General features: G+C 41.8%; 1 protein-coding gene across 5 annotated transcripts; it reads right to left on the bottom strand.

The window, feature by feature from the left end:
* Window positions 1–1526: 1526 nt before the first annotated feature.
* On the bottom strand, window positions 1527–19271 carry CNOT8 (CCR4-NOT transcription complex subunit 8). 5 transcript variants are annotated; one of them, XM_064278686.1, is made up of 8 exons: window positions 19026–19271; window positions 16597–16703; window positions 11394–11581; window positions 10006–10199; window positions 8107–8268; window positions 7205–7349; window positions 6421–6531; window positions 1527–5032 (listed from the first exon to the last, which is right to left on the bottom strand). In XM_064278686.1, the coding sequence occupies exons 2-8, from the start codon at window positions 16607–16609 to the stop codon at window positions 4883–4885; spliced, it is 963 nt and encodes a 320-aa protein (XP_064134756.1). In that variant the 5' UTR covers window positions 16610–16703; window positions 19026–19271; the 3' UTR covers window positions 1527–4882. The 5 variants fall into 5 exon arrangements, with proteins under 5 accessions (XP_064134756.1, XP_010590412.1, XP_064134758.1 ...); XM_010592110.3 differs by lacking the exon at window positions 16597–16703 and adding an exon at window positions 12550–12622; XM_064278688.1 differs by lacking the exon at window positions 19026–19271 and adding an exon at window positions 12550–12622 and having other exon boundaries at window positions 16597–16704.
* Window positions 19272–24254: the final 4983 nt, after the last annotated feature.

The following is a 24254-nucleotide window of genomic DNA, read 5'->3' as shown; positions in this document are numbered from 1 at the left end:
AGCTAAGCAATAAAACTACCCAGTAGCGTAAGAATAACAGAAATGACACAAGCCTATTTCTTCATAAACTTCTCTTTCCAATACTGAATAATGTCTTCAAACTATTCTAATTCGAATGAATGGTTCTCATTTATTTCTCCCTAATGACCGGAAAATGAGAACTACAAAGAGCCAAAGCACTGAGGGGTTGAATCAAACTTCCAAAAATCATTTTTGGTCCTTAATCCCCCACCGAAAGTATAATTTTCTCTCTCTCCTCTACCTTCACTGTAGTCCAAAGCACCAACTTCTGTTAGCCAGATAACTGCAGTCACCTCCCAACATCTCTCTGAATCTGCTCTTGCTTATCTTGTCCACATGGCAGTGACTGTTTTAAATTACAAATCAGTTTATTCCCTGCTTTAAGAAATTTTCAGTAGTTTCCCATTGCTCTTAGGAAAAAAAGATTAAAATCTTGAATGTGGCTCACAGGCCCTGCCTGGTTTGCCGCCTTTGCCTCTTGGACTCCTTTGAACACTCATCCATCCTTGGAGATTCCATCCACACCAGTCTTGGCTGCTGGAACCCAAGTTCCTTCTTCACCTCAGAATTTTTAGCCATGCTGTTCCTCTGCCAGCCTGTCTCATCCTCATCTTTTAGCTCTCAGTTTAAATGTCCTTTCTCTGAAAAGACGATCCCTGAACCTCAACCTGAGTAACATCAGTGTCTTATACTTTAGTAAAATTCACAAATTGTATGTGTGAATTATTTACTGCTTGGCAACACATTATAAATTCCAGTGAGGATAGAGATGATGTCTTCAATGTACTGTTTTAATCCCTAGCACCTAGTGAGTGTCTAACGGGGCCAAAATAAACTTGAGAATTAAAGGAAATTTTCTTCATTAATAGTTTGGACTTCAAGGATCTAAACCGAGCTAATTCGTACTAGTACTGGCTGACGGCTAAGCTTATGCTTGGTGTTAGACCTTATTGGGTTAGAACACTTAACGTGGCAGTGTGTGTGGAGGGACTGAATAGTTAGAATTTTCTTGGTTACCCGTCAGCACCTCCTTTCTGAGAATAACTGCTCACATAGCCCTTGTTGTGTTCTATTGAGTCTCTTCCGGCTCAAAACAATCCTATAAGACAGGGTAGAACTGCCCCATAGGGTTTCCCAGGCTGTAATCTTTACAGGGAAACCCCGGTGGTACAGTGGTTAAGCGCTATGGCTGTTAACCAAAAGGTCGGCAGTTCAAATCCACCAGGCGCCCCTTGGAAACCCTATGTGGCAGTTCTACTCTGTACTATAGGGTCACTATGAGTCAGAATCGACTTGACAGCAGTAGGTTTTTTGGGGGGAGGGGGAGGGTTAATCTTTATAGGAGCGGATAGCCAAGTCTTTTCCCCCCCAGAGCCACTGGTGGGTTCAAACCAACCAACCTTTCAGTTAGCAGCCAAACTCTTACCCACTGTGCCACGAGGGCTCCTCACATAGCCTTGTGTGCACTTGGACACAAACCAAAGTTCTTGCCAGTTTTAATAGACTTGGGCTCTTTTTTTTTTTTTTCCAGTTAGCAAAACTTATTTTTTGTTAAGAATATACACGGCAGAACATACATCAACAGTTTCTGCATGTACAATTCAGTGACATTGATTAAATTCTTCAAGTTGTCTAGTCATCCTCATCCCCCTTTTCCGAATTGTTCTTCCCATGTTAACATAAACTCGCTGCCCCTTAAGGTTCCTATCTATCAAGTTCTGTTGTCAGTTTGATCCCATATAGTTCTTAAAAGAGCACAGTGCTCAAGGCACATTCTTTATGAATCAAACTGTTGGGTTTGGGTTTAAAGACTTAAAGTTATTCTTGGTTTAAGATTTAAAGATCATCTCAGGGCAGTAGCTTCAAGGGCTCGTTCAGCCTCAGTGGCTCCAGAATGTCTGGATTCCATGAGAATTTGAAATTCTGCTCTGCATCTTCCCCTTTTGATCAGGATACTTCTACAGAATCTTTGATCAGAATGTTCAGTAATGGTAACAGGGCACATCCAGTTTTGGTCTCATGGCAAAGGAGGCAGTTGGTTATGGAGCCACACATTGCATTTCTTCTTCGTATTCCTGAATCTCCTCAGTTGCTCCAGGCGAATAAAGATCAGTTGTACCTTGGATGGCCATTTGCAAGCTTTTAGACCATAGGCAGTACATAACGAACTAGGAGGTAGAACTGAAACACTAAACACTGTAATAGGCCAATTAACTGGGAAGATGTCCCATGAAACCATGATCCTAAACCTCCAAACCAAGAAATCCAACAAATCCCGTGAGGCATTGGTTGCACATAAGCAGCCTCAGAAGCTTTTTTGTTTTTGTAAATACAATATTTTTTACAGGTGTAAACCTAGTGATATTAGCTAGTTGTGCGACCCTTACCGTTAATCCATGTAATTTTTCCATCACTGTAAACCAGAACTTAGTGCTCCATGAGCAATAACTCTCTCTTTTCCCCTTACACCCCTGGTAACCACTAATAAACTTTGGTCACTATACATCTGCCTGTTCTTGCCTTTTTATATGAGGTTATATGTCTTTTTGTGATTGGCTAATTTCACTCAATAATGTCTTCAAGCCCTGTCCCTGTTGTAGTACGTATGAAGACTTCATTTCTCTGAGTGGTATACCACTGTTACATATATACTTTTTGTTTATCCATTCATCCATTGATGAGCATTTGTTTCCACTTTCTGGCTATTGCGAATAGTGCTGCAGTGAACATTGGTGTACATAAGTTATTGCTGGTTTCAGGTCCCTTGGGTTTGTGCTCTTTTTTTATCACCACTTTAATAAGCTGTGTCTTATTCCTCCCATGCCATGACCAGACTACCCCTCCCACTCAACACTGAGTTCAACTCTCCATCTTAACATTTCTCCTCACATGTAAGAGTTTGTCCTCAACTATGGCAAAGATAAATTCCCCATTTTGATCCAAGTTTGGAAGGTTATCTGTTTAAGGCTCAGTCACCAGCAGGCCAAAGCACCTTGGTTGTGAACCACTGGCCCATGCTGCTTTTATCCCAAATCTTATAGTGAAATGCCTTTAGCTCTTTGTATATGTGAGCATCCCAGTCAAAATCCTAGATCTGCGCTTATACCTGACTTCTTACAACCCCACATCATCTTCTGTGCCAACATAAAGGGCTAGAAATGGTCCTGAGCAAAGTGGAGGGTATCAGACGTTCAGTCTGTCTAAAGGATTTTCACTAATTAACAAGCTGATCCAACATGTAAGAGTAGCTCCAGGAAATAAACTCTTTTCCTAGTAAGGCCCAATGATCAGCAGGGACTATGAGGTGGAGAGGCAATTCCATGTACACAGTTGCTCATTAAAAACCTACAATGTGTGACAAGCCAACTTGGGGAAAATGGGGGCAAGCATTTGAGGATAAACAAGATGCTTCGATATCACTGAAGTCAGATGACCATGCTCCAGAGCTAACGATTGATATTTATAAAAGACCAACCTTTATGCCAGTGTTTAAAAAAAAAATCTTTATTTTACAAAATTAAAAACATAAATAATATTTACAAGCATCTTAAATACCAGCTTATAATACTTGACATTTTTTAATCATTTCAAATTGGGTTTCCTGTAAGTTTTTAAAATGTAAGACTATTCATCCACTTCAGTGAGTTACCAGTTTTAATTTCTGTCACTCTAAAGGGATTTTTGGTTTTTTTATTTGTCCATACTGTAGTCATCCAAAAAATATAGTGTACTTTTTAAATGACTAGCTTAAAAAAAAAAAAAAAAAAAGGTCCTGAGCTTCCTCCCCAGTTGTGGGATACTACTCCAAGAGAACTCTATCAACAAAAATCAAATTCCTTTACTGCCCTGTTAACTTGTAACTACTAGAATTTTTTAAAGACTCACATTTCTGGTACTCACAATAATCATCTCACCAGCATCAAGTTTGCTGAAAGGAAAAGTAGGGAAAACAGAGAGGAGAGGTGAGAGAACACAGATGACCACCTGAAATCACATTACTGAAAATACAACAGATTTATGACCCATAAATCTGGTCTAATTCATTTCCTTCAGGATCAAATCCAGGATATTTTATTATATGAAAACTTAAAATGATTTCAGATGGTACACACGTGACAGCAGATCTCTGTGGCACAATGGAACACAGACTTCAAGACACCTAAGTGGTAACTTGATACCCATTATGAAGTTTCTCATGAGGAGTGGAGTAGAATGTCTGCTTTCAAGAAAAGTTTTCATTATCTGGTCTTCAAATTTCAGCACTGAGCAATTCATTAGTACAGGTACATAAAGCAAGACCACCAAAGTGTGAGGAAAGTAGATGTCCTCGAGAGGGTCAAAAAATTTAAAAAGAAAGGAAAGGAAGACAACATTTATAACCCACTTCACAAGAACACCATTTTGTTCCATTTTCCCTGGAAGCCCTCAGCTCAGCTGAGAATCATAGCAAAAGTCTTCACCCTCAGAGATTAGTAACAAATTTAAAAGAAAAAGAATGACAACAGGTAAGAGTTATATACATTTTACTAATTTGTTTCTGACTTGTCCTAGATATTTAAAAAGGTGTCAAAGGAACCATGGATGCTGGTGGCAGGAGGCAACTGGAGAAGAGAGGCTTGGGGATGAGGAATAGGAAACACTTGTTTACAAATTCAGAGTAAATGCCCCTCTTCTAGATCTAAAATAAAGACGTCATTTGTCTTCGGTAAAACGGAAGTCTTTCTGCTCGACACAGATGGTAGGTACAGCTTGCTCAAAAGAAGCACTCTCTCTCAGGGAAGGAGGCAAGTATGCAGAGACCAGTCAGCACGGTCAGCACCACTCTGGGGCAGGCCCCCGCCCCGGCAGAGCCCCGCCGCCATCACTGCTGCATGTTGTTGATGATGGCCAGGATGCTCATCTTCTCCTGGGCAGAGTCCACATCCTCATTCTGCTTCTGGGCCACGCCCGTGCCGAGACCATAGAGCCGCCCACAGTACTTGGCATCATCAATACTGTCCTCAAAAAATAACTGCAGAAAAGGACAGAGAACTCAAGGTGAAAATCATGCCGAGATTCAAAATCTAAACACCACCACATCAGCACCTCTCAGCTCTCTTGAATCCCCGGAAATCTAGCAAACCAGAAACTGGGACAGAAAGGCCCCCGACTTTTCCTATACATAGTCTTTTCACACTCTCTTCTCTAAATACAAACTTTCCTTGTTGAACAGACGTATCCTTCCAGGAGTTCTTTCACTGCTGCTATTCAGTACAACTGGCCCATCTCTGGAGCCCTGGTGGCGCAGTGATTAAGAGCTCAGCTGCTAATCAAAAGGTCGGCAGTTTGAATCCACCAGCTGCTCCTTGGAAACCCTATGGAGCAGTTCCACTGTGTCCTACAGGGTTGCTCGGAGTCGGAATCGACTCGATGGCAACGGATTTTTTGTTTGTTTGGCCCATCTCCGCCACCCTTCTCTTTAACAGGCAGTTGCAATGGCTAAGAGCTCGGGCTCTGGACTCAGACTAACTCATTGTGTGATGTTTACAGATTCACTTCAACTCTTTTTAAGTCCCACCTATAAAATGGGGTTGGTATTCTAATAGAGTTGTGATGAGGACACTAAGCACTTACAGCAGGGCATCTCAACCTCAGCACTACCAGGCTGGGTAATTCTTTGTTGCAGGGGGCTGTCCAGTGTACTGTAGGATGTTTAGCATCATCCCTGGCCAACAGCACCCCCCCAGTAATGAAAACCAAAAATGCTTCCAGATATTGCCAATGTCTCCTCAGGACGCAAAATTGCCCCCAGTTGAGAGCCAGTGACTTCGATCATTGCCCCATACATAGTAATGATAGCAGCTGGCTGTAGTTTATGATTAAGAGTAAGAGAAAAGCTATTCCCTTTCCCACGTTCCTGGCTCTGAAAAGGAGCTCCACCTTTATACATATCAGTTAATTTTTCGAAGCAGCTTCTCACTCCCTCTACCTCTTTCTTCAACTACATTTTTAAACCCTGAGTGGGTGAGTAAGGAAACTAAAAGGAAATTCAGTCCTTTCACTAATATAAAAACCAAAGCAAACCAGTTTCCTTCGAGTGGATTCCAACTCATAGCGACCCTATTAACAAATGTGTTCATACTACAGATATCAGAAGAAAAGCAAGTAACTGAAAGCAATTAGAGCCCCTTTGAACACTGAGTATATTCCAAACTTGAGCATCCTAAGTAGCATGCTTTTGCCTCTCAAACTACATTTAACATGTTGATCTCCATAAAAGGAATAACAGAAAGAGCTTTCGAAGTGACTGTCAACTTCCAACAGAAAGTATACATTTTCAACAAACCTCAGCCCACAGAGATTGCCCCTGCAGCCTTCGCAAGTTACCACAGATAGGCCCTGGGCTCCGACAGAGCTTACCTCTTTCATCCTGAAGAACGCCATCCCCGTCAGCAGTGAGTCCGAGCCTGCCTGGTGCTGCCTTCCAATTCTCTGCAAATCTAACTGATCTGCAACTTCCTGAAGACCTCCCTGGAGGAGAAGGGGAAACAAAGGAATATTACAAACTCGGCATTCCTCTACCAGAGTCACCCAAGTCCACTCTTTAGCATGCTTCTTTTGATGGCACGAAGTGGAAACAGGCCATTTACTTAACACCCAGCAGCATCCACTTTCTAGCCCTGAGCTCTTTTCTTCTCTCCAAATATTAAATTGTTATAGTCCACATTTTGTTCCTTTCTTTTCTATATCATTAGTTTTGCCAGACCTCTATCCTCTGAAGTCCAAACTGCTATAAAACAAGGTTGAGAAAATAGTAAATACCAGTCAAATTTTAGATGGCAAACCTCATATGTCAACAATTATTAGGGTAATGGATTCTTAACTTCTACAATTAAGAACTCTTTTGAGAATCCGGTACACTGAAAATCCCACCTCTAACAAATTGCCCCCTATTTCACTAGGTTCACGGGCCTCAGGTAAAGAATGCCTGCCTTAGCATGAAGGCTGCAGAGTGCAGAGGGCTGCCACACAAATCCCTGGGCCAGTCAGCTCCCTGTTACACCCTGTCTAGCACAGTGTTGGCAGCTAGCAGGCACTCAAAAAATGCATGCTGAACAAATAGTGATAAAGCAAAATGACAAGTTTTGTTTTGTTTTTTCCTCTCCTTTTTTATGTTACTGGTATTAGGAATAATATTATATACCTTAAGATTTTTGCAACTCTTCATCAGGTATTTCACATCATAAATAGATGGGAAGAAAAGGTTCAGAATATGAAAGAATTCATGTTCCTCTTCAGGCAAACGAGAATCCGTAAGGAGCTTTACCATGTAGCCAAAGTCGTAGCCACTACGAGGAGAGAATTAGGCACTGAGGTTGAAAAGCAGCAGCCATCGGGCTACAGCACTCAACAACTCTGTCTCCAAACTTACAATACTGCCTCATGTTATGGATTCTTGCAGTCTTACCTTCCAAAGTAGTTTACCCTATTGAAATCTGAAGTTTCTGTTAAATAACAGACTCATATGAGAGATATCAAAGAGAACTCAAGGGTTTTCAAATGTAAGTTTTATTCATCAAAAACTCAAAAATATTGAAAAAGTAAATTAACATCTCCTGTGAGGAATCTGGAGCCCTGGCAGCACAGTGGTTAAGAGCTCGGCTGCTAACCAAAAGGTTGACAGTTTGAATCCACCAGCCGCTCCTTGGAAACTCTATGGGGCAGTTCTACTCTGTCCTACAGGGTCGCTATGAGTCGAAATTGACTCAACGGCAACGGGTTTGGTTTTTTGGTTTATGGGGAATCTGGAAGGCTCCAGGACAGCCATCTAAAAGGCAGTAAAAAGAGGGCCAATTCTGCCATCGTCCCAACCCTCCACCTTTTCACAGGGATATACACCCCGGTGGCCAATCACAGACCCTGATACTGTGTGAAACAAATCAGTATGAGTGCCAAAACATGAGCAACAGTTAACCACTTCAACTTAATAACTGCTGCTGATCAAAAGAACAGAGCCAACTGGACCACAAAAAATGCAAGGAATTCAATCCCCTGCTCTCGTGAGACCCACAGCAGTAGAGAGGGTACACATTCTCTGGGACTGACCTGTGAAATGAAAGCCATTTGACGTTGTCACAGAGAACCACCCCCGATGTCATAAGCAGCTCTGCAAAGTGCAATGTGTCAATCCCTTCCTCTTCATGTTTCTGGAACTGTAGTCCTGAGTTAGCAAGGAGATCTATGGAATCCTGGGAGTACATGTCCTCTCTAAAAAACAGGGTATTCACTCATTAGCCGGTAGATAATGTAAGAGAAGTAGCAGACAACAATGTTACCATCACCTTACCAACCAAATCAACAATAAAAAAGTTATTCCTGAGCTATCAAATGCCCTTAATGTCCAGTTAAACAAAGCAGTATTTAAGAACCGAGCCTAATAAATACACTCACACCTCCGACAATCAGCACAACAGTCTCCCCAAAATCTCCCTCTTGAAAAATTACATCATTTGCCCACTATAGGAAAGGTTTCAGATTCAACTGCCCTTCATTAGCACCCGCTCTAAACCTTATTTCTATTATGACAGGTATAATGACCTTGTTTTACAGATAAGGAAACAATTACAGGAGGTGAAATAACTGACCCAATTTACCCAGCTAGGAAATGGCAAAACTGCAAATCAACAAACTTTGATCTACTAACTACAACTGGGGACTTGCCTTTTTTTTTTTTTTTAAAGGGGGCTTTAAAACCAAAAACCCACTGCCTTTGAGTCAATTCCAACTCATTGCGATCTGACAGGACAGAATAGAACTGCCCCATAGGGTTTCCAAGGCTGTAATCTTTATAGAAGCAGGCTGCCACATCTCCCATGGAGCAGCTGGTAGGTTCGAGCCACCAACCTTTTGGTTAGCAGCCCAGTGCTTAACCACTGAGCCACCTGGGCTCTTAGGCAGCTTTATTGAGACATAATTCACAAACAATTCGCCCTTTTAAAGTGTATGATTAAATGATTTTTAGTATATTCAGAGCGGTGCAACCATTACCACAGTCAATTTTAGAATGCTTTCATCATCCCAAAAAGAAACCCGATACCCATGAAGCAATCATTCCAGTGTCCCGCAACCCCCACCTCCTCCTGCTCTAGACAACCACTAATCTACTTTTTCTCTCCATGGATTTGCCTATTCTGGACATTTAATATAAATGGAATTATACAATATTTGCTGTTTTGTGACTGGCATCTTTCATTTAACATAATTTTATCCATGTTGTACCATTTATCAGTACTTCATTCCTTTTTATTCCTCAAGAAGATTCTCTTGTATGGACAAACCACATTTACCCATTTTTCAGTTCACAGGCATCTGAACTGTGTCCACTTTTTGGTTATTTTATAAACAATGCTATTATGAACATTCATGTATAAATTTTTGTGTGGAGATACTGCTTTCATTTCTCTTGGGTATATGCCTAAGAGTAGAAATGCCAGGTAATATGGTAGCTCTATGCTTGACATTTGGAGGAACTACGGAATTATTTTCCAAAGTAGCTGCACCATTTTACATTCCCACCAGCAATGGACAAGGGCTCCGATTCTCTACATTCTTGCTAACATTCATTTTCTCTTTGTTTTTTCTTCTAAATTAAGGCCATCCTGGTTAATGTGAAGTGATACCTCACTGTGGTTTTGATAGGCATTTCCCTGATGACCAGTGATGTTGAACGTCTTTTCATGTGTTTATTGGCCATTTGTGTATCTTCTTTACCTTTTGCCCATTTTTAACTGGGTTATTTGTCTTTTAAATGTTGAGCTGTAAAGTGTTCTTAAAGGGAGACTTTAATTCCTGAGGTTCCCTATTCTATCCTCTGCCTGACTGCTCCATCCAACCCCTACCTGGGTCAGTGGAAATAAAACTTACAATTAATCAAATCAATCAGAAATCATAGTCTGTACATAAGTACAGATCTAAAAATAGCTGAGAAGTGTCTCAGACACTTACGTAAGATTGAATTTGAAGTTGAACTGCCAAGTGTTGATTCCAGAAGGATATTCTCCCTTCTCATTCGTAAAAGTAAGGCCCAGCTGGATAATTTTTAAAAGGTCAACATTGCACCGAAGAAGTTGATATTGGTAATCTATAGAACTCCGAAATTCACCAATTGGTCGCACCACAACACCTGGAAATTCTGTGTCCTAGAAAATGAGAAAGTCTTTCATCATAAGGTTTCACAGAGCAATAGATGCTGAACTGATAATTCATAAACAAAATTTTTACCTCAATTTATAAAAGTTATGTGACAAGCCCCCAAGCTTGGGCACAAAATCTATCTTAAAATACTGATCTCGTTGATATCTACTGAAGGAGCACTAGAATCAAGAAGCTTGGCACAACTTGGAGATCCTAAGCAGGATGTGAATAGAAGCAGTTTGAATAACTATAGCTGGATATACAAACAATTATGAACATTCTAAGTTGAGAACAACATATGAATAAAAATACAAGTATATGAAAGTAAAACAGTAATTCAGAAAAAAACATAAATAGCCTAGTTTAGCTTGAGTAAAAGGACTGGAACAAGATCGCAAAAAAAAACCAAACAACACCTGTTGCCATCGAATCGATTCCAACTCACAGCAACCCTACAGGGCAAAGTAGAACTGCCCCATATTCCAAAGAGCTCCTGGCGGATTTGAACTGCCAACCTTTTGGTTAGCAGCCATAGCCCTTAACCACTACGCCACCAGGGTTCCATGAAAACAACATCATAGAAAGCTCTAAATACCAAGCTAACGACTTCATTCTATAACCTCTATTGCAGGAGTCACAAACTCTAGGCAGCTAAGGTGAAGGAGTAAATCAGGCTGTATATGAAGATGGTAACAAGTAACGGGGACGGGAGCAAGCTAGGGCACATGCCTCATCTAACAGAAGCTCCTGATATCACCATGACATTTATCTCCCCCTCCAGCTACTCGGTACCAGGCGGGAATATGGACCCTATATTGCCAGCTCTTCCATTTTCCCAGAGATGCCAGAAATCTGGAATTTAAATGAGGTCTCTTGATTTTTAAATGCTGCCAACTAAAAAAAAAAAATTAACACTATATAGTTACAGTCACCATATCTGTTGGGAAGATGTGCTCTATGGACTAATATAACTCCTGCTTTGAAGACTTCTGAACACTGAGTAACATTACAAAAAGTCCAAGCTACTAAAGGTGACACCCTTCTCAAATACACTGGCTACCTTGATGTTTCATAAAAGCAATGCAACCTTCCATCAAGTTTATCGTGACTATAACGTAAATTTCTTTTGAAAATCTCACATTAAACTCATTTCCCAGGCCCACTCCAGAAGGTGAGTCAAAGAGAGCAGCGCCCTTTACCATGGCAATATAACTGTAACTGAGCACTATTTCTCGGATCTTCCTCATCTCTTCTTCCAGATTGCTGGCCCAGACTTCACAGATAACCTGGCTGTTCTCCACAAGTGCTGCAGGCATCCTGAAGAGACCTGAGAAGTCACTTTGCGCTGACTCTGTTAGAGGCCAAGCCAGACAATGGTTGAGCTGATCTGGATGGAAAAACATATATTGAAATCACTTAAGTTTACACACTGGCATAAGACGTCAACAAAACAATATTTTATCATCACTTCATCGGTTTAAGTTAAAACAATAAAACCATTATATTTATTCTCCATTGTTTATGATGGGAAAATGTGCCTTTGTCAAGACACACACACACACACAAACACACACACACAGACAGTTCTTTAACTGAAATTAACTACTTTTGCCTAAGCTGCTCTTTAACACAGAAATGAAACTACTACCCTAACCCAGTTTTTCAGGCTTCTCCAGGCTACACTAAACTAAAACCAAAATAGTCCCCTGTATAAGGACCACAAATATCCCCTTATCTGTGACTTTCACATCACTTTTCAGAGAGACCAAATCTTGGAAATATTTCTAGAAGAATCACGTTAGCCATTTTAAATGTACATGGGATCGCTGAAAGCCTGAAAAAAAACTCTCACATTAAGCTCTCATGCTATGTCCTCACACCCCGTGATTAATACGAGGATGAGGACTCTCCCCACCCCACAAAAAAAAGGAAAATTCTTTTCCCTACAATCCAAAAGGCAAATACAATTAGACACTAACTTAATATAGTGCCTCTTCAGATTTATGCAAATAAATCATGCAGTGAGGGGTTTAAATGGTTAAAAACCAATCTCATTTGCTAATCAGAACTTTTAAAAACCACAATGAAAATTAGAATTTGGCTGATTAATGTCCACTTTTAAACACACAATGTTGTAAAGCAACTGAACAGCAATTCAGCAGTAAGAATGGAGAAGATGGCAGATAAAGATAATTCAACCAGGAACAAAATGATTTATGAGAGGAAACTGAGGAGGGGAAAGTATTCTGCAAGATGAAATTCAATACACTAAGGCCTCAGAGTAATGTTGTTATTATAGCAAACTCAACATGAGCGGATTATTAAAAAAAAAAGAACTTATCATAGGGTGTTTACCTATAAGACAACCCCACAGCAACGATCCTCAACACAATATGGGAATCCAGTGTATATATTCAGGGGAATATTCCTAGAAACGGCAAAATGAATGTGAGTTGATTTCCAAAGAACAATGCAAGGAAAATCTTTGCTTTTTACCTTGAAGATAGGCACATGTGAAAATGAGCATCTAGAACAAAACAAAACTGGCATCTCATCATTTCTCTAAGCAACTTCTGAGAAACCAATCCATTGGTGTGTCAGCAACCCTTGAAGATTCCATTTTTTTCACAGTATCCTGCACTTCTACAAATGTTTCTCTGAAATTACAGTTAAATCTAAGTGGACTATGTGGTATCTCCCCAACAAATACAGGCGAAATGGATTCTTAAAGGTAGCATCCATTTCTTCTCATTTTTAATACAGCCACGCACCACATAACATCTGTTTGGGCAATGTCCAACTGTATATATACCACCATGGTCCCATAAGGTTATAATACAGTTCAGAAATCCTGACTGGAAAACAGAACGTAGCAGACGTATCTAACATCAGTTAGTCAAATGTATGTCTTAGTATATAGTGTACCTTTCTGTGCATAAACATTAAACACTTCCAGATACACTAAAATACTTTTAACGTAATACATAATAATAATAGTAATGTTTAGATGCACATCACAAAGCAGCACCCATTTGTTACTATGTACCTCATTTTTAACACAGTAGGCTTTGGTGGGGGGCTGGTTCGTAACTACAGGTTGTACATAACTTAGATATTCATAACCCAGGGACTGCCTTATATAATATGGTGTTTGTACAATGTCCAAATCACATAACATCCTATTTCACAGAACATATCATGGACATTAAGCAACACATGACTGTACTCCAAAGGACCAGTATTGTTCTGTACGCCTGTAACCCACTGCCGTCGAGTAGATTCCGACACATAGCGACCCTACAGGACAGGATTGAGCTGCCCCACAGATTTTCCAAGGAGTACCCGGTGGATTCTAACCGCCAGCCTTTTGGTTAGCAGCCATAGGTCTTCACCACTATGCCACCAGGGTTTCCATTCTATACACAACGGGCATGAATTAAAGGTAATGAACAAATAAAATCAGAAAAGAACAAGGTCCAGACTGAATGCGAAGTAAATTCCCCTATCTGACCACAATTAAGAAAACGCACAGATCAGAATTCTAGATTCTAAACATGCTGAAGGTGTTTCCCTGCAAAAGGCTTAAAACCATGACTATGCCCATTAATGTTAAGTCGGTACAAACTTGCTTCCTTATTTCCCTAACTGAAAAAATGCACTTCCTTTTTAGTCTCATGTTAAACATAACCATAAACTACTTGAGGGGAAGTGAGTATCACTCATGGGCTTTTGAGAGATGTTTCCTTAAACACAAAAGCAATAAAAAGCACTTCAGCAAAAAATGCTTTTGGCCTCCATATAGCAAAGAGCAAGGTAAAAAAAATTTAGAAGGTATTTACACTAAACTCGTAGATCCAAGCTCCCCAGCAAAAAAGCTTTATAAGACTACTAGGGTTGTGTCAAAAGAACTCAGGAAGCAACTTGAAGATGTTCTCATTGGCCAAAGAAAAGACAATAGGAACATCATTATGGACAATTTCTATAATATATGGAAACTCCTCAGAGAGCTGTAAATCTCTGAGTACATGATTTACTATTAAAATAAACCTAATTGGTTACTAGTGAAAAATGCTAAACAACTTATTATTTTTAAAAATGAGTATCTTGACTTTCCTGTATAAATAGTACCACTGAATAATCAAATAGTAGTAGTTAGAGGGAAGGTTTCTCCTCACGGAAGTGTTACAGTTAACAAATGAATACGGAATAATAGAACTAGATTATCATTATATTGGAACCCCTAACTAATTTATAGATTTGGGCAGTAATCATACTGGCATTTATATTAAATATTCAGAAAGGAAAATCCATAAAGACAAAAAGAAGACTAGTGTGTGGTTGGCCAGGTGTGAGAAGGGGATTAACTGTAAACAGGCACAAGGTATCTAACTGGGGGGATGGAATTGTTCCCAAACTGAATTATGGTGATGGCTGTACAACTCAGTAAATTCAGTCAAAATCACTGAACTGTGCATTAAAATGTGTGAATTCTATAGTATGTAAATTATACCTCAATAAAGTTGTTAAAATAATCATAATGGCTATAATCATCACAAAAAGAGAACCAGATATGTGCTGCCTGACAGAACACACCACACTACCTATTAAAGTGTCTTGCCAAAAAAAAATTTACCTTGAATCTGATCAAGCCTCTAGGTTGAACTACCAATTTACAGAAAGGTGTTAAATGACACCACAGAGATGCAATCAGCAAAATCCAGACTATGAGAATAACCAGTTTTGTCAACAAATAAATTGCAAAAAATAAAAGTCTCTTAGGAGCCATATCAGCTAATCAAAATATGTGGGCCTGGGATGGGAGGGGGAAGGAGGGAAAACCACTAACTAGATAGTAAACACGTATTAACTCCAGTGAAAGGAAAGGCAATGTGCAATAAAGGGGATGTCTGCCCAACATGACAGAGGCAAAAGAAGACAATGGAGGTACCAAAGAGTAAAAAGCAACAACGGTAAATACTATTACGTACACAATCCTGCACTAACAGCAATAACAAACAATAATTTACAAGTGGATACATAGGTAGATATGTAAGCTGAACAGGTGTGGATGGCGTATGGGAACACACCCATGAGCATATACAGGTTTGGCAGAGGATATGTCTACATACCTATCTGTACGTGCTGCAAGATATCCATGTATATAGTAGAGCACACAGGGGGCAAAATTATGAAAGCTCCTTAGCCATAACCACACACGCTGAGGGACTGAGTCACCGGGCCTGAGGGCTTAGGACCCTAGTCTTGGGGGACACACCTAGGCCAATCGGCATAACATAGTCCATAAAGACATGTCCTACATTCTACCTTGGTGAGTAGCATCTGGGGTCTTTAAAGCTTACGAATAGCCATCTAAGATTCATCTATTGGTCTCATCCCATCTGGAGCAAAGGAGTATGAAGAAAACCAAAGATTCAAGGAGAAAATTAGTCCAAAGGGCTAACGGACTACAGAAACCACAGCCTCCACTAGCCTGAGACCAGAAGAACTAGATGGTGCCCAGCTACCACTATGGACTGCTCTGATCAGGATCACATTACAAGGTCCTGGACGGAAGGGAAGAAAAATGTAGAACAAAATTCAAATTCATAAAAAAGACCAGACTTACTGGTCTGATTGTGACTGGTAGAACCCTCAAGACTATGGCCCTCAGATACCCTTCAAACATGGAACTGAACCCACTCCTGGAGATCAGCTTTCAGCCAAACAGTAGACAGCCCTATAAAGTAAGTAATAACACCTATAAAGAACATGCTCCTCAGAACAACCAATGACACCAGACCAAAAGGGTAGCATTTACGCAAAAAACAAAGTTCAGAAGGCAGGAAGGGGCAGGAAAGATGGGCTAATGCAAATGGGAACCTAGGGAAGAAGCGGACAGAGTGCTTCCACACTGAGGGGACTGCAAGTAATTCATGAAACCAAATGCATATAAATTGTTGAAAGGAAACTTTTTGCTTTGTTAACTTTCATCCAAACCACAATAAACTGTTCAGGGAAAAAAACAAAACATGGGGGCCTTATTTGGATCTTGATTTAAAAAAGCTGTTACCCCTTTCCCAAAAAATGACATTTATGAGACATTCAGAAGTTTAAACAATAACTCGCTGTTTTGGGGGGGCTTGTTTTCTTGTTTTGTTTGTTGTTGTTTGCTTCTTTTTTAATGCTGTGACATACTTTTTTTTTTTTTTTAAGAGTCTATCTTTTGGAGATAATGTTAAAATATTTACAGGTGATATGAAATGGCAGGTTTGCTTCAAAATAATACTGAAAGAGAAAAATCCTAACAACCTCGCAGAGTGTTACCTTCTACTCCATTTTACACATTAAAAAAAAAACTGAAATTCAGAGACAGTAATTTAAAAAGGCAGTATCAAGACTTACATTTCGCATGCATAAAGAAGCCAGGCAAGTATTAGTGAGTGAAGCAGGCTAAGTAGAAACTATGGTGAACAGCAGAAATGCGGGTCATTGTCTGATCTTCCAATTTTCTAAGGAAAAAGAGAAATCTGACTTTTTATGTGTAATCTGCCAACTTTCAAATGCTGGCGGCTAATTTTTTTAAACAAAAACTGCAGGTCAAAAAAGCGCATTCAGATGCCAAATCTGGCTCATAGGGCACAGTGTGTGGCCTGTTAACAACAACAACAAAAAAAGTCAAAGTCACTCAGTCTTCACATTCTCCAAAGGTCCACCAATATCTGGTATCATCTCTGTTAATCCTCAGGACAACCTTGTACAGTGTGTTATCTTCCTATTTTACAGATAAGAAAACTGAAATGCAGAGACATTCATTTTAAAAGGCAGTTATCATTTCTATTGTGAGAAGAATTTGCTTTTGAAAAGCTAACCACTGTTTTATGTATCTGACCACAGAGAATACACAAGAAAGATCAATTGAAAAAAAAATAAGTTAAGACATCCTTGCACCAAATCCTGATCTAGGAAGTCTGTGGGGAAATAAACAACGGCTTAAAAAAAACCACTGCTGTTGAGTTGATTTTGACTTATAGCAACCCCATAGGACAGAGGAGAACTGCCCATAGGGTTTCCAAGGAGTGGCTGGTGGATTCCAAGTAGCCAATCTTTTGGTTAGCAGCCGAGCTCTTAAACACTGCACCACCAGGGCTCCAACAACAGCCTGCAAGCCCCTACATGTGATATTACTCAGACATTGAAGAGGAATCATATTACGCACATTTAACTCAGCAAGTCCAATTACTGGATATGTTGGCTAAAAAAGACAGAGAAAATAGCCCCTCAAATATGTGTATTTGTACAATAGAGTCTTTAAATGTAACTTAACTATTTTATCTGGGTTTCAACCAAAGAAACAGTAACAAATTTCAAAGCTGAAGGAAACAATGGGCTGGATTTACTGGGAAACAGGATAGCAATCTCCAACTGTGACCTTCCTAAACAATTTTTAAGGATAATTCTGATCACAGGCAACAGTTTGTCTCACAGCCTGACTTTAAAACTTGACTCCCATATAAGCTACAACTTCACTCCAAACCAAAGCAATACACAAGCACTGACTGTTACTTCCCAGTACTACTAACTAGGCTGTGCATGAGGGAATGCTGTATACATGCATATGCGTACACAGACACACACACTCACACACACTACCCTACCTACGAATTACTGAACTTCCTGCCCTGCGCTGACCAGCAGTTCAAATCGGATCAGATCGCCCAGATGACCTACGGTTAAACTTCTCCAAAACAGAGCGTCTTATATACCCAGGAAAGCTCCCCAGGCAACTAATGATAAACCCACCCGCAAGCTTTCTCTGCAAGCAATCCAGAGTACCAGGCCTTGCTTCGGTAAAGAATGTCGAGTTTGTTGGCCTTTTCGAGTTTTGTGTAAGTGTGCAAGGAAACTTCCGTATTCTAGCGGACTGAACAAAGGCTTTGCCTTGCTCGGATAATATGGAAAAGGAAGTAGCAGCACGTTACAGGAACGGGCAGCGGCGCGAAAGAGAATCCTCTGTATACACTGCCGCGGTGCCGCCGCAACCCCTCGACCCCCGCCCCCAAACCCAGTGTCTGCAGACACTGCCCCGGACGGAACCGCGGTTCAATTCGTCCTTAAAACCACCCGTGTGGTCCAGGCCTGTGAGCTGGCTCCTTCAGAGCAATGGTTCTGGTTTATATGGCCACCGAACAGCGAAGAAGGATTGTGGGACCACAAGAACTAAGAAGCAGGAGGAGGCGAGTTAGAAGGGGGAGGCCCGTAAGATTCCAAACTCAAGTCCTCCCCCCAACTCAGTCCCCCGTGATCACTCTCTTCCCCTTCAAGATCATCCTACCACTTCAAGCCACACACATCCATTCCCTCCTCCTTTCCTTCTTCTTAACGTCCCCTGCCCCCCCCCTTTTTTTTCCCCCAGTAAAGCAAAGATAGTTAAAATACAGGCCTCAGGACCAGACAGGCCTAAATTCGAATCCACACCAGGCTACCTACTTAGCTGTGGCCTTGCTTAAGTTACTTAACCTCTCTCGTGCCTCAGTTTTCCTATCTTGTAAAATGGGTTTAACAACAGTATATACGTCGGAGGACTGCTGTAGAGGTTAAATAGAATGAACCAGATAAGGTGCTTAGTAAAGTCCTGGCATATATCATTAGATTATTATCATAGTTGTGGCTGTTGTTACTGTTATTACTATTGTTCCGTGGCCTCCTTCTCTCCTTTTACACTCGGCCCCTCACACGCATCCCCACCCCCTTCCTCCCACAGGTCCCCGATTGCCTCCCACACTCTCTCATCTTCTCACGCTCCTCTCTTGGGTAAGCGCGGGGCTGCTTACCCTGAAGTGCAGGGCCCGCGAAACGCGGTCTAGCAGGCTGGCGGACAGACACCCCGACGGCGGCGATCCCTGACCCGGAGCTCTCCTCCCTCTGCCCCGGATCTGCTCCTAGAACCGAGTGGGCCGGTGAGATGGGGACCCCCGTGCCCAGAGCGGCCTTACGCACCGCCCACCAAACAATCCAGCCGCACCACTCTATCCACCCGCTCCTCCCGACTCGCCTGCTCCTTTTGCGTCACTCCAGACGCGAGCGCGCCTGATCATGCGCGCTCCTCCCCCTTTGCGCGCTCCGGCACTCCGTGAGTGTTCGCCCAGCCCGAGCTCGCGGGTAACAGCGCGCAGGCGCAAAACCAAAAGGGCGCCGCGAAATAGGTGGGGCGGAGCGGCCTCGGAGGACGCATGCGGAAGGCGGTCTTCCCTAGGCCTACGTGCTATTAGATGCGCTGGCTCAATGTAATCTTCATCTTATTCCTCCATCTCGGTTCTCCTTCCGCGCACCCAAGGAAGGGGCGTGGTCTGGAACTAGTCCTTGTGGGCGTGGCCTAGAGACCAAAGGTCGAGGGAAAGGCGTGGTTCGTCCGACCAAGTCCTCCAAATTAAGCGCCCACCCCTCCCTTCCTTGAAGGACCGTTAAAATCGTTGATAGGGGAGGGATTTGGGGGAAGGTTGATGGGGGGGAGATCCTGACCGGAAAGGTTCTAATGCGGCCCCCTGGATCCCGCACAAAACATCTACCTCACGGGTTCCTTTCTGACAACAGTTTGGGGTGGGGCGGTACCCTCAGACCAAGTCTGGGTGACGTCTTCCAAGGCGCACCTCCCCTTCTGCCCACATCACAGAGCCTGGCGAGGAGCGTTACCATAGCAACCGGGCTGCCAAGGCCTGCTTGAGTTACAAAGACACCGTCTCCCCGGGGGAAGCTCCCGCCGAGCGCTGGTGTCGCCCGAGCCTTCAGGAAGCTCCAAGACCTTCTGCTGACCCTAAGCCGGCTCGCCACATTTTAGTTGCGGGAGCAGTGGGGCCCAGGCCTAGCCTAGGTGGTCTCTCAGGTCCCTTCCAGCCACTTGCTTCTCTGTTAATCCTGTTTGGAAAAAGCGTTTTGCCAACGCCTGTCATTGGCAGCATGTGACTAAGCTCCGATGCACCACTGCCTCCTGTTCTCTAACAATGGAAAAGAGGACTAAGCCTGGACTTCCTTCACACAGCTGTGCAGTTGGCACAGCCCTCGTAGTCACTGATAGGAAGTACAGAGGGCCCAGAGACACCGTTCATAAAGTTAGGCTCCTAGGTGCTTTTATGTAGAAAGGGCTCTTGGTAAGTGTATAGCAAATCTACCACCAAGTAATGGGGCCTGGAAGAGCCCTGGTGGCGCAGTGGTTAAGCGCTCGCCGGCAGGTCCGTAATTCTAACTCACAAGCAGCTCCGCAGGAGAAAGATGTGACAGTCAGCTTCTGGGAAGATTTCCAGCTTTGGAAACGCTATGGGGCAATTCTACTGTGCCTTTTTTTCTATAGGGTCGCTATGAGTCGTAATCCACTGGATGGCAATGAGTTTGCTTTGGTTTGGAATGGGCCACGAGGCTTTCCCACTGTTAAATTTCTACTTTTAAACATTGCTCTCAAAGAAAAAAAAAAAAATTTTTTTAAAGGGACGCTCCAAAATCCTACTTCCATTTCCTAGGCCGGATGCACGGCAGGCCGGAAGGGACAATTTCAGACTGGATTTCTAAAAGGCTTCAATTCTCCAGGAAGGTGAACCTCTAACCCTAGCCTCCAGGGAAGACCATCAAATACACCTTCTGAACTGCACTCCTCAAAGTTTCCTCTTCTCCCACCACGAATGTGGTCTCCTTAACTATAAAACAGGATACAAATAACTGTCTCACAAGATTGTTGTGAAGATTAAACAGTTAATAAATGGAAAATATCCACACCAAGGAACAGATAAGAGCATTCAATAAACGTCTCTGACCTGTCTCAGTTTGTTATCCCTGAGACATTCAGTGTTTATTATCTCCCCTGCCAGAATGACCCTCCATCATTCTGCTTAAGAATACTACTACAGTGGAGAAGGCAGGCAAAATACTGCTTTCCTCCAGTCAGTTCTGTGGGTTTCTGATTTCCTTTCACCCACTCCTAATTAGACTCAGGAGAGGGTAGCTATAGTCAGGCAGACGCTAGTCACATGAAGAGCAGCCTCCACAATTCTTTCTTGGAATTTTGTTTTTTTTCCTGCAGCATAGGGCATGTTGTGCACTGAAACAATCAAACAGGAAACACACCATCCCCAACCCCTCCGCCACCCCCAAAACTAAGCATTCATTTCTCAAGTTACTGAAGAGAAATAGAAAACAAGCACACAGATGGTTTGTATTTCAGGAGGTGTAAGGGTTTGAAGTTTTAAACAAAGGATTTTATCCTGTACTCATACTGTTGCAAAATTAGAACAATGATGTAAATCACTGATACTCAGTGGGAGGTAGTCCCCAAACCAACTAGGGAGTAGTTGGAAAAGAATATATCCCATATTATAACTGTATATTTGGAAAAAAAAAATACCGTTTTTGAACTACAAATCATAGAAAGTAAAGCTTGATACCCATGCCTTTTATTGTACCTCTCAGCTGGCAGGGTGTAGGTTTAAAAAGATTGTGACACACTGGTTGTAAATGGGTCGCCTTAAGAACCAAACCTTTGCGGTCGAGTTGATTCCAACTCATAGCGACCCCCGTAGGGTCTCCAGGGAGCAGCTGGTGGATTGGAACTGTTGACCTTTTGGTTAGCAGACTGTTAACCAGTGTGCCACAGGGCTTCCCTTAAGAACCAGATAAAGTAATACCCTTTGCCAGCCAAGCCTATTGGTTATTCCCAATTCTATGTAACAGGATGCATTTCCTAAAGTATAATACATATCGTTCTTAGTTGCTGTTGAGTCGATTCCGATTCACGGGGACCTGATGTGTGCATAGTAGAACTGCCCCATAGGGTTTTCAAGGCTGTGACCTTTCAGAAGCAGATTGCCAGGCCTGTCTCCTGAGGCACCTCTAAGTAGGTTCAAACCTCCAATCTTTCAGCTAGTAGTTGGGGACTTAGCCATTTGTTCCACTCAGGTATAGGAAGACACAATCTAAAAGTGCATATCTGAATTTGAAATATCTTAAAAATGGAGAGGAAGGTAAATGTCTCCAGGATAGTATAACTATACCTCATCCCCTTGTGTTGCAGAGGTCTGGCATTGTTTACTGGGTACGGGTTCATTTTGAAATCTCTGAAGAGGATTAGGATTCCTGGAAAATTGTATTTGCTGTACCAGCTTGAGAACAACTACCTTCAAATGGAGGGCAGGCAGGATCCAAGTCTCAAAAACCCTTATGTCCCTTAGAGTGCTGACACATCTAGAGGCCTGTGGATTGATTCCATTTTTTTTTTAATTCCCACCTCCCCACCCCCCCCGCCCCCCCGCCCCGAGACATAGCCAAGTTCTGCTATTTGGTATAAAGTTTTTGTTTTGTTTTGTTTTTATCAGATTTCACATTAATCTTTACACTCAACTGCAGAATGAACCCAGCCTACTTTTTCCTCAGGGTAGCTCCTTTCTAAGTGTGTTGTCTCGGTTTTTCCTACGTAATGGAAAAACCTTCTTCTGGCTCTAGGAAATTATCAACAGATCATCAAACTTCCTCTGAATATAGAGCAAGGGTCATTTTTCATGACTGTTTGAGTATTATTTTGCTCTTTTGTTTACAACCAGAAAAACTTTCTGATCTCTGATGACTTTGGGTTTCTAAAGAGTTTTCAGAGTTCTTTTTTAAAATTTGGAAATAGATATCAAATCTGTTTTATTTGTATCTCAATCTATTTTCCCTCGCAGAGTTTACTAAAGTCACAGCATTTCAAAACATACTGGTACAAATCAGAGACCTTTAATATTCCAAAGCCAAAGAGGTCTATAAAGACATTCTAACCAATACATTTCTCTAACTTCACAGAAAGGAATTAAATAACTTGTTCAAGGTCACTCAGCCCCCAGAGATGGGACCAAGATTGGACTTTTCTGATTCTAGTCCAGTATGGAATTATGTGTTCAACCACTCAGTGTTCGTTTATGGTCCCTTTGCTATGGTCCTGGCCCCATGCCAACAATGGGGATACACTGGCGAATGAAAGAGACTTGGTTCCTGGCCTTGTGGAGCTTAATATTTGGTGGCAGAGACTGACAAGAAAACAAGCAATCAAACAAGAAATAGAGGGATAATGAGAAATTGTGATAGCTATCATGAAGGAAACTACTGGGGCAAAGTGACAGAAAATAACTGAATTGGGAGAAGATAGGGAGAAAATCAGATGGGATGGGAGGGCAAAGAAGGCGGCATTTAGGTGGAGATGAGAAGGACAAAAAGGACTCAGGGGTATATATAGAGAGAGAGACAGAGAAACATGATGACTTGGTGTCAGTACATTTCAGGCAGAGGAAGAAAAAAAAAGTGAGCTTTCCATGTTAGAATTTGTGAAAGGAGACCAGGGCGGCTGCAGAGAGATGGACCAAGGGTAGAGTGGCCCAAGATGAGGCTGGAGAGGAAAGCAGAGGCCAAGTGAGGCCAGGGCTGGAAGGTTTTAAGACTGTACACTGAATTGTACATGTAGAAAAGGTAGAATTGGTGTATGTTTTGCTGTGTATATTCTAAAAAAAAGTGCAGTGGGAAACCCAGGAGGATTTTACTCAGAGGAATGACATCATTTGATTTATGTTTTTAAAAAGATTACTTTGACTGCTGTGAACATAGACTAGGGGAAAGGCAGAGACATTTTAATTTTAATAACACTAAATTTGACAAAGGGAGAAAGCTAGCATCTCCCAGGCATGGTAAGTATGCTGGCTAAGGAAATGTCAGATAATACTGATTAAGAGCTCAACTGCTAACTAAAAGGTCTGCAGTTGAAATTCACCAGCCACTCCTTAGAAACCCTATGGGGCAGTTCTACTCTGTCCTATGGGGTCACTATGAGTTGGAATTGACTCAATGGCAATAAGTTAATACTGATTGAGAAAAAGCCCAAGGAAAAAATACTTTCCTGAGGAGTCCAAAGAATGTTGCCACTAAATTCTTTTGATTATTATTGTGAAAATATTCAAGGCCGCTAACTAAACAGTCCTCAGTCTTTAAATAAGAAAGTTGATCTCTGCCTCTACAGAGCTAAACAGATGGAAATATAGACCAGTGGAAAGACA

The sequence above is a fragment of the Loxodonta africana genome, chromosome 2, assembly GCF_030014295.1.
Source record: "Loxodonta africana isolate mLoxAfr1 chromosome 2, mLoxAfr1.hap2, whole genome shotgun sequence".
In the NCBI taxonomy this organism is placed as follows: domain Eukaryota; kingdom Metazoa; phylum Chordata; class Mammalia; order Proboscidea; family Elephantidae; genus Loxodonta; species Loxodonta africana.
The sequence above is the reverse complement of the archived record's forward strand: the minus strand, read 5'-3'. Positions and strand labels throughout refer to the sequence as shown.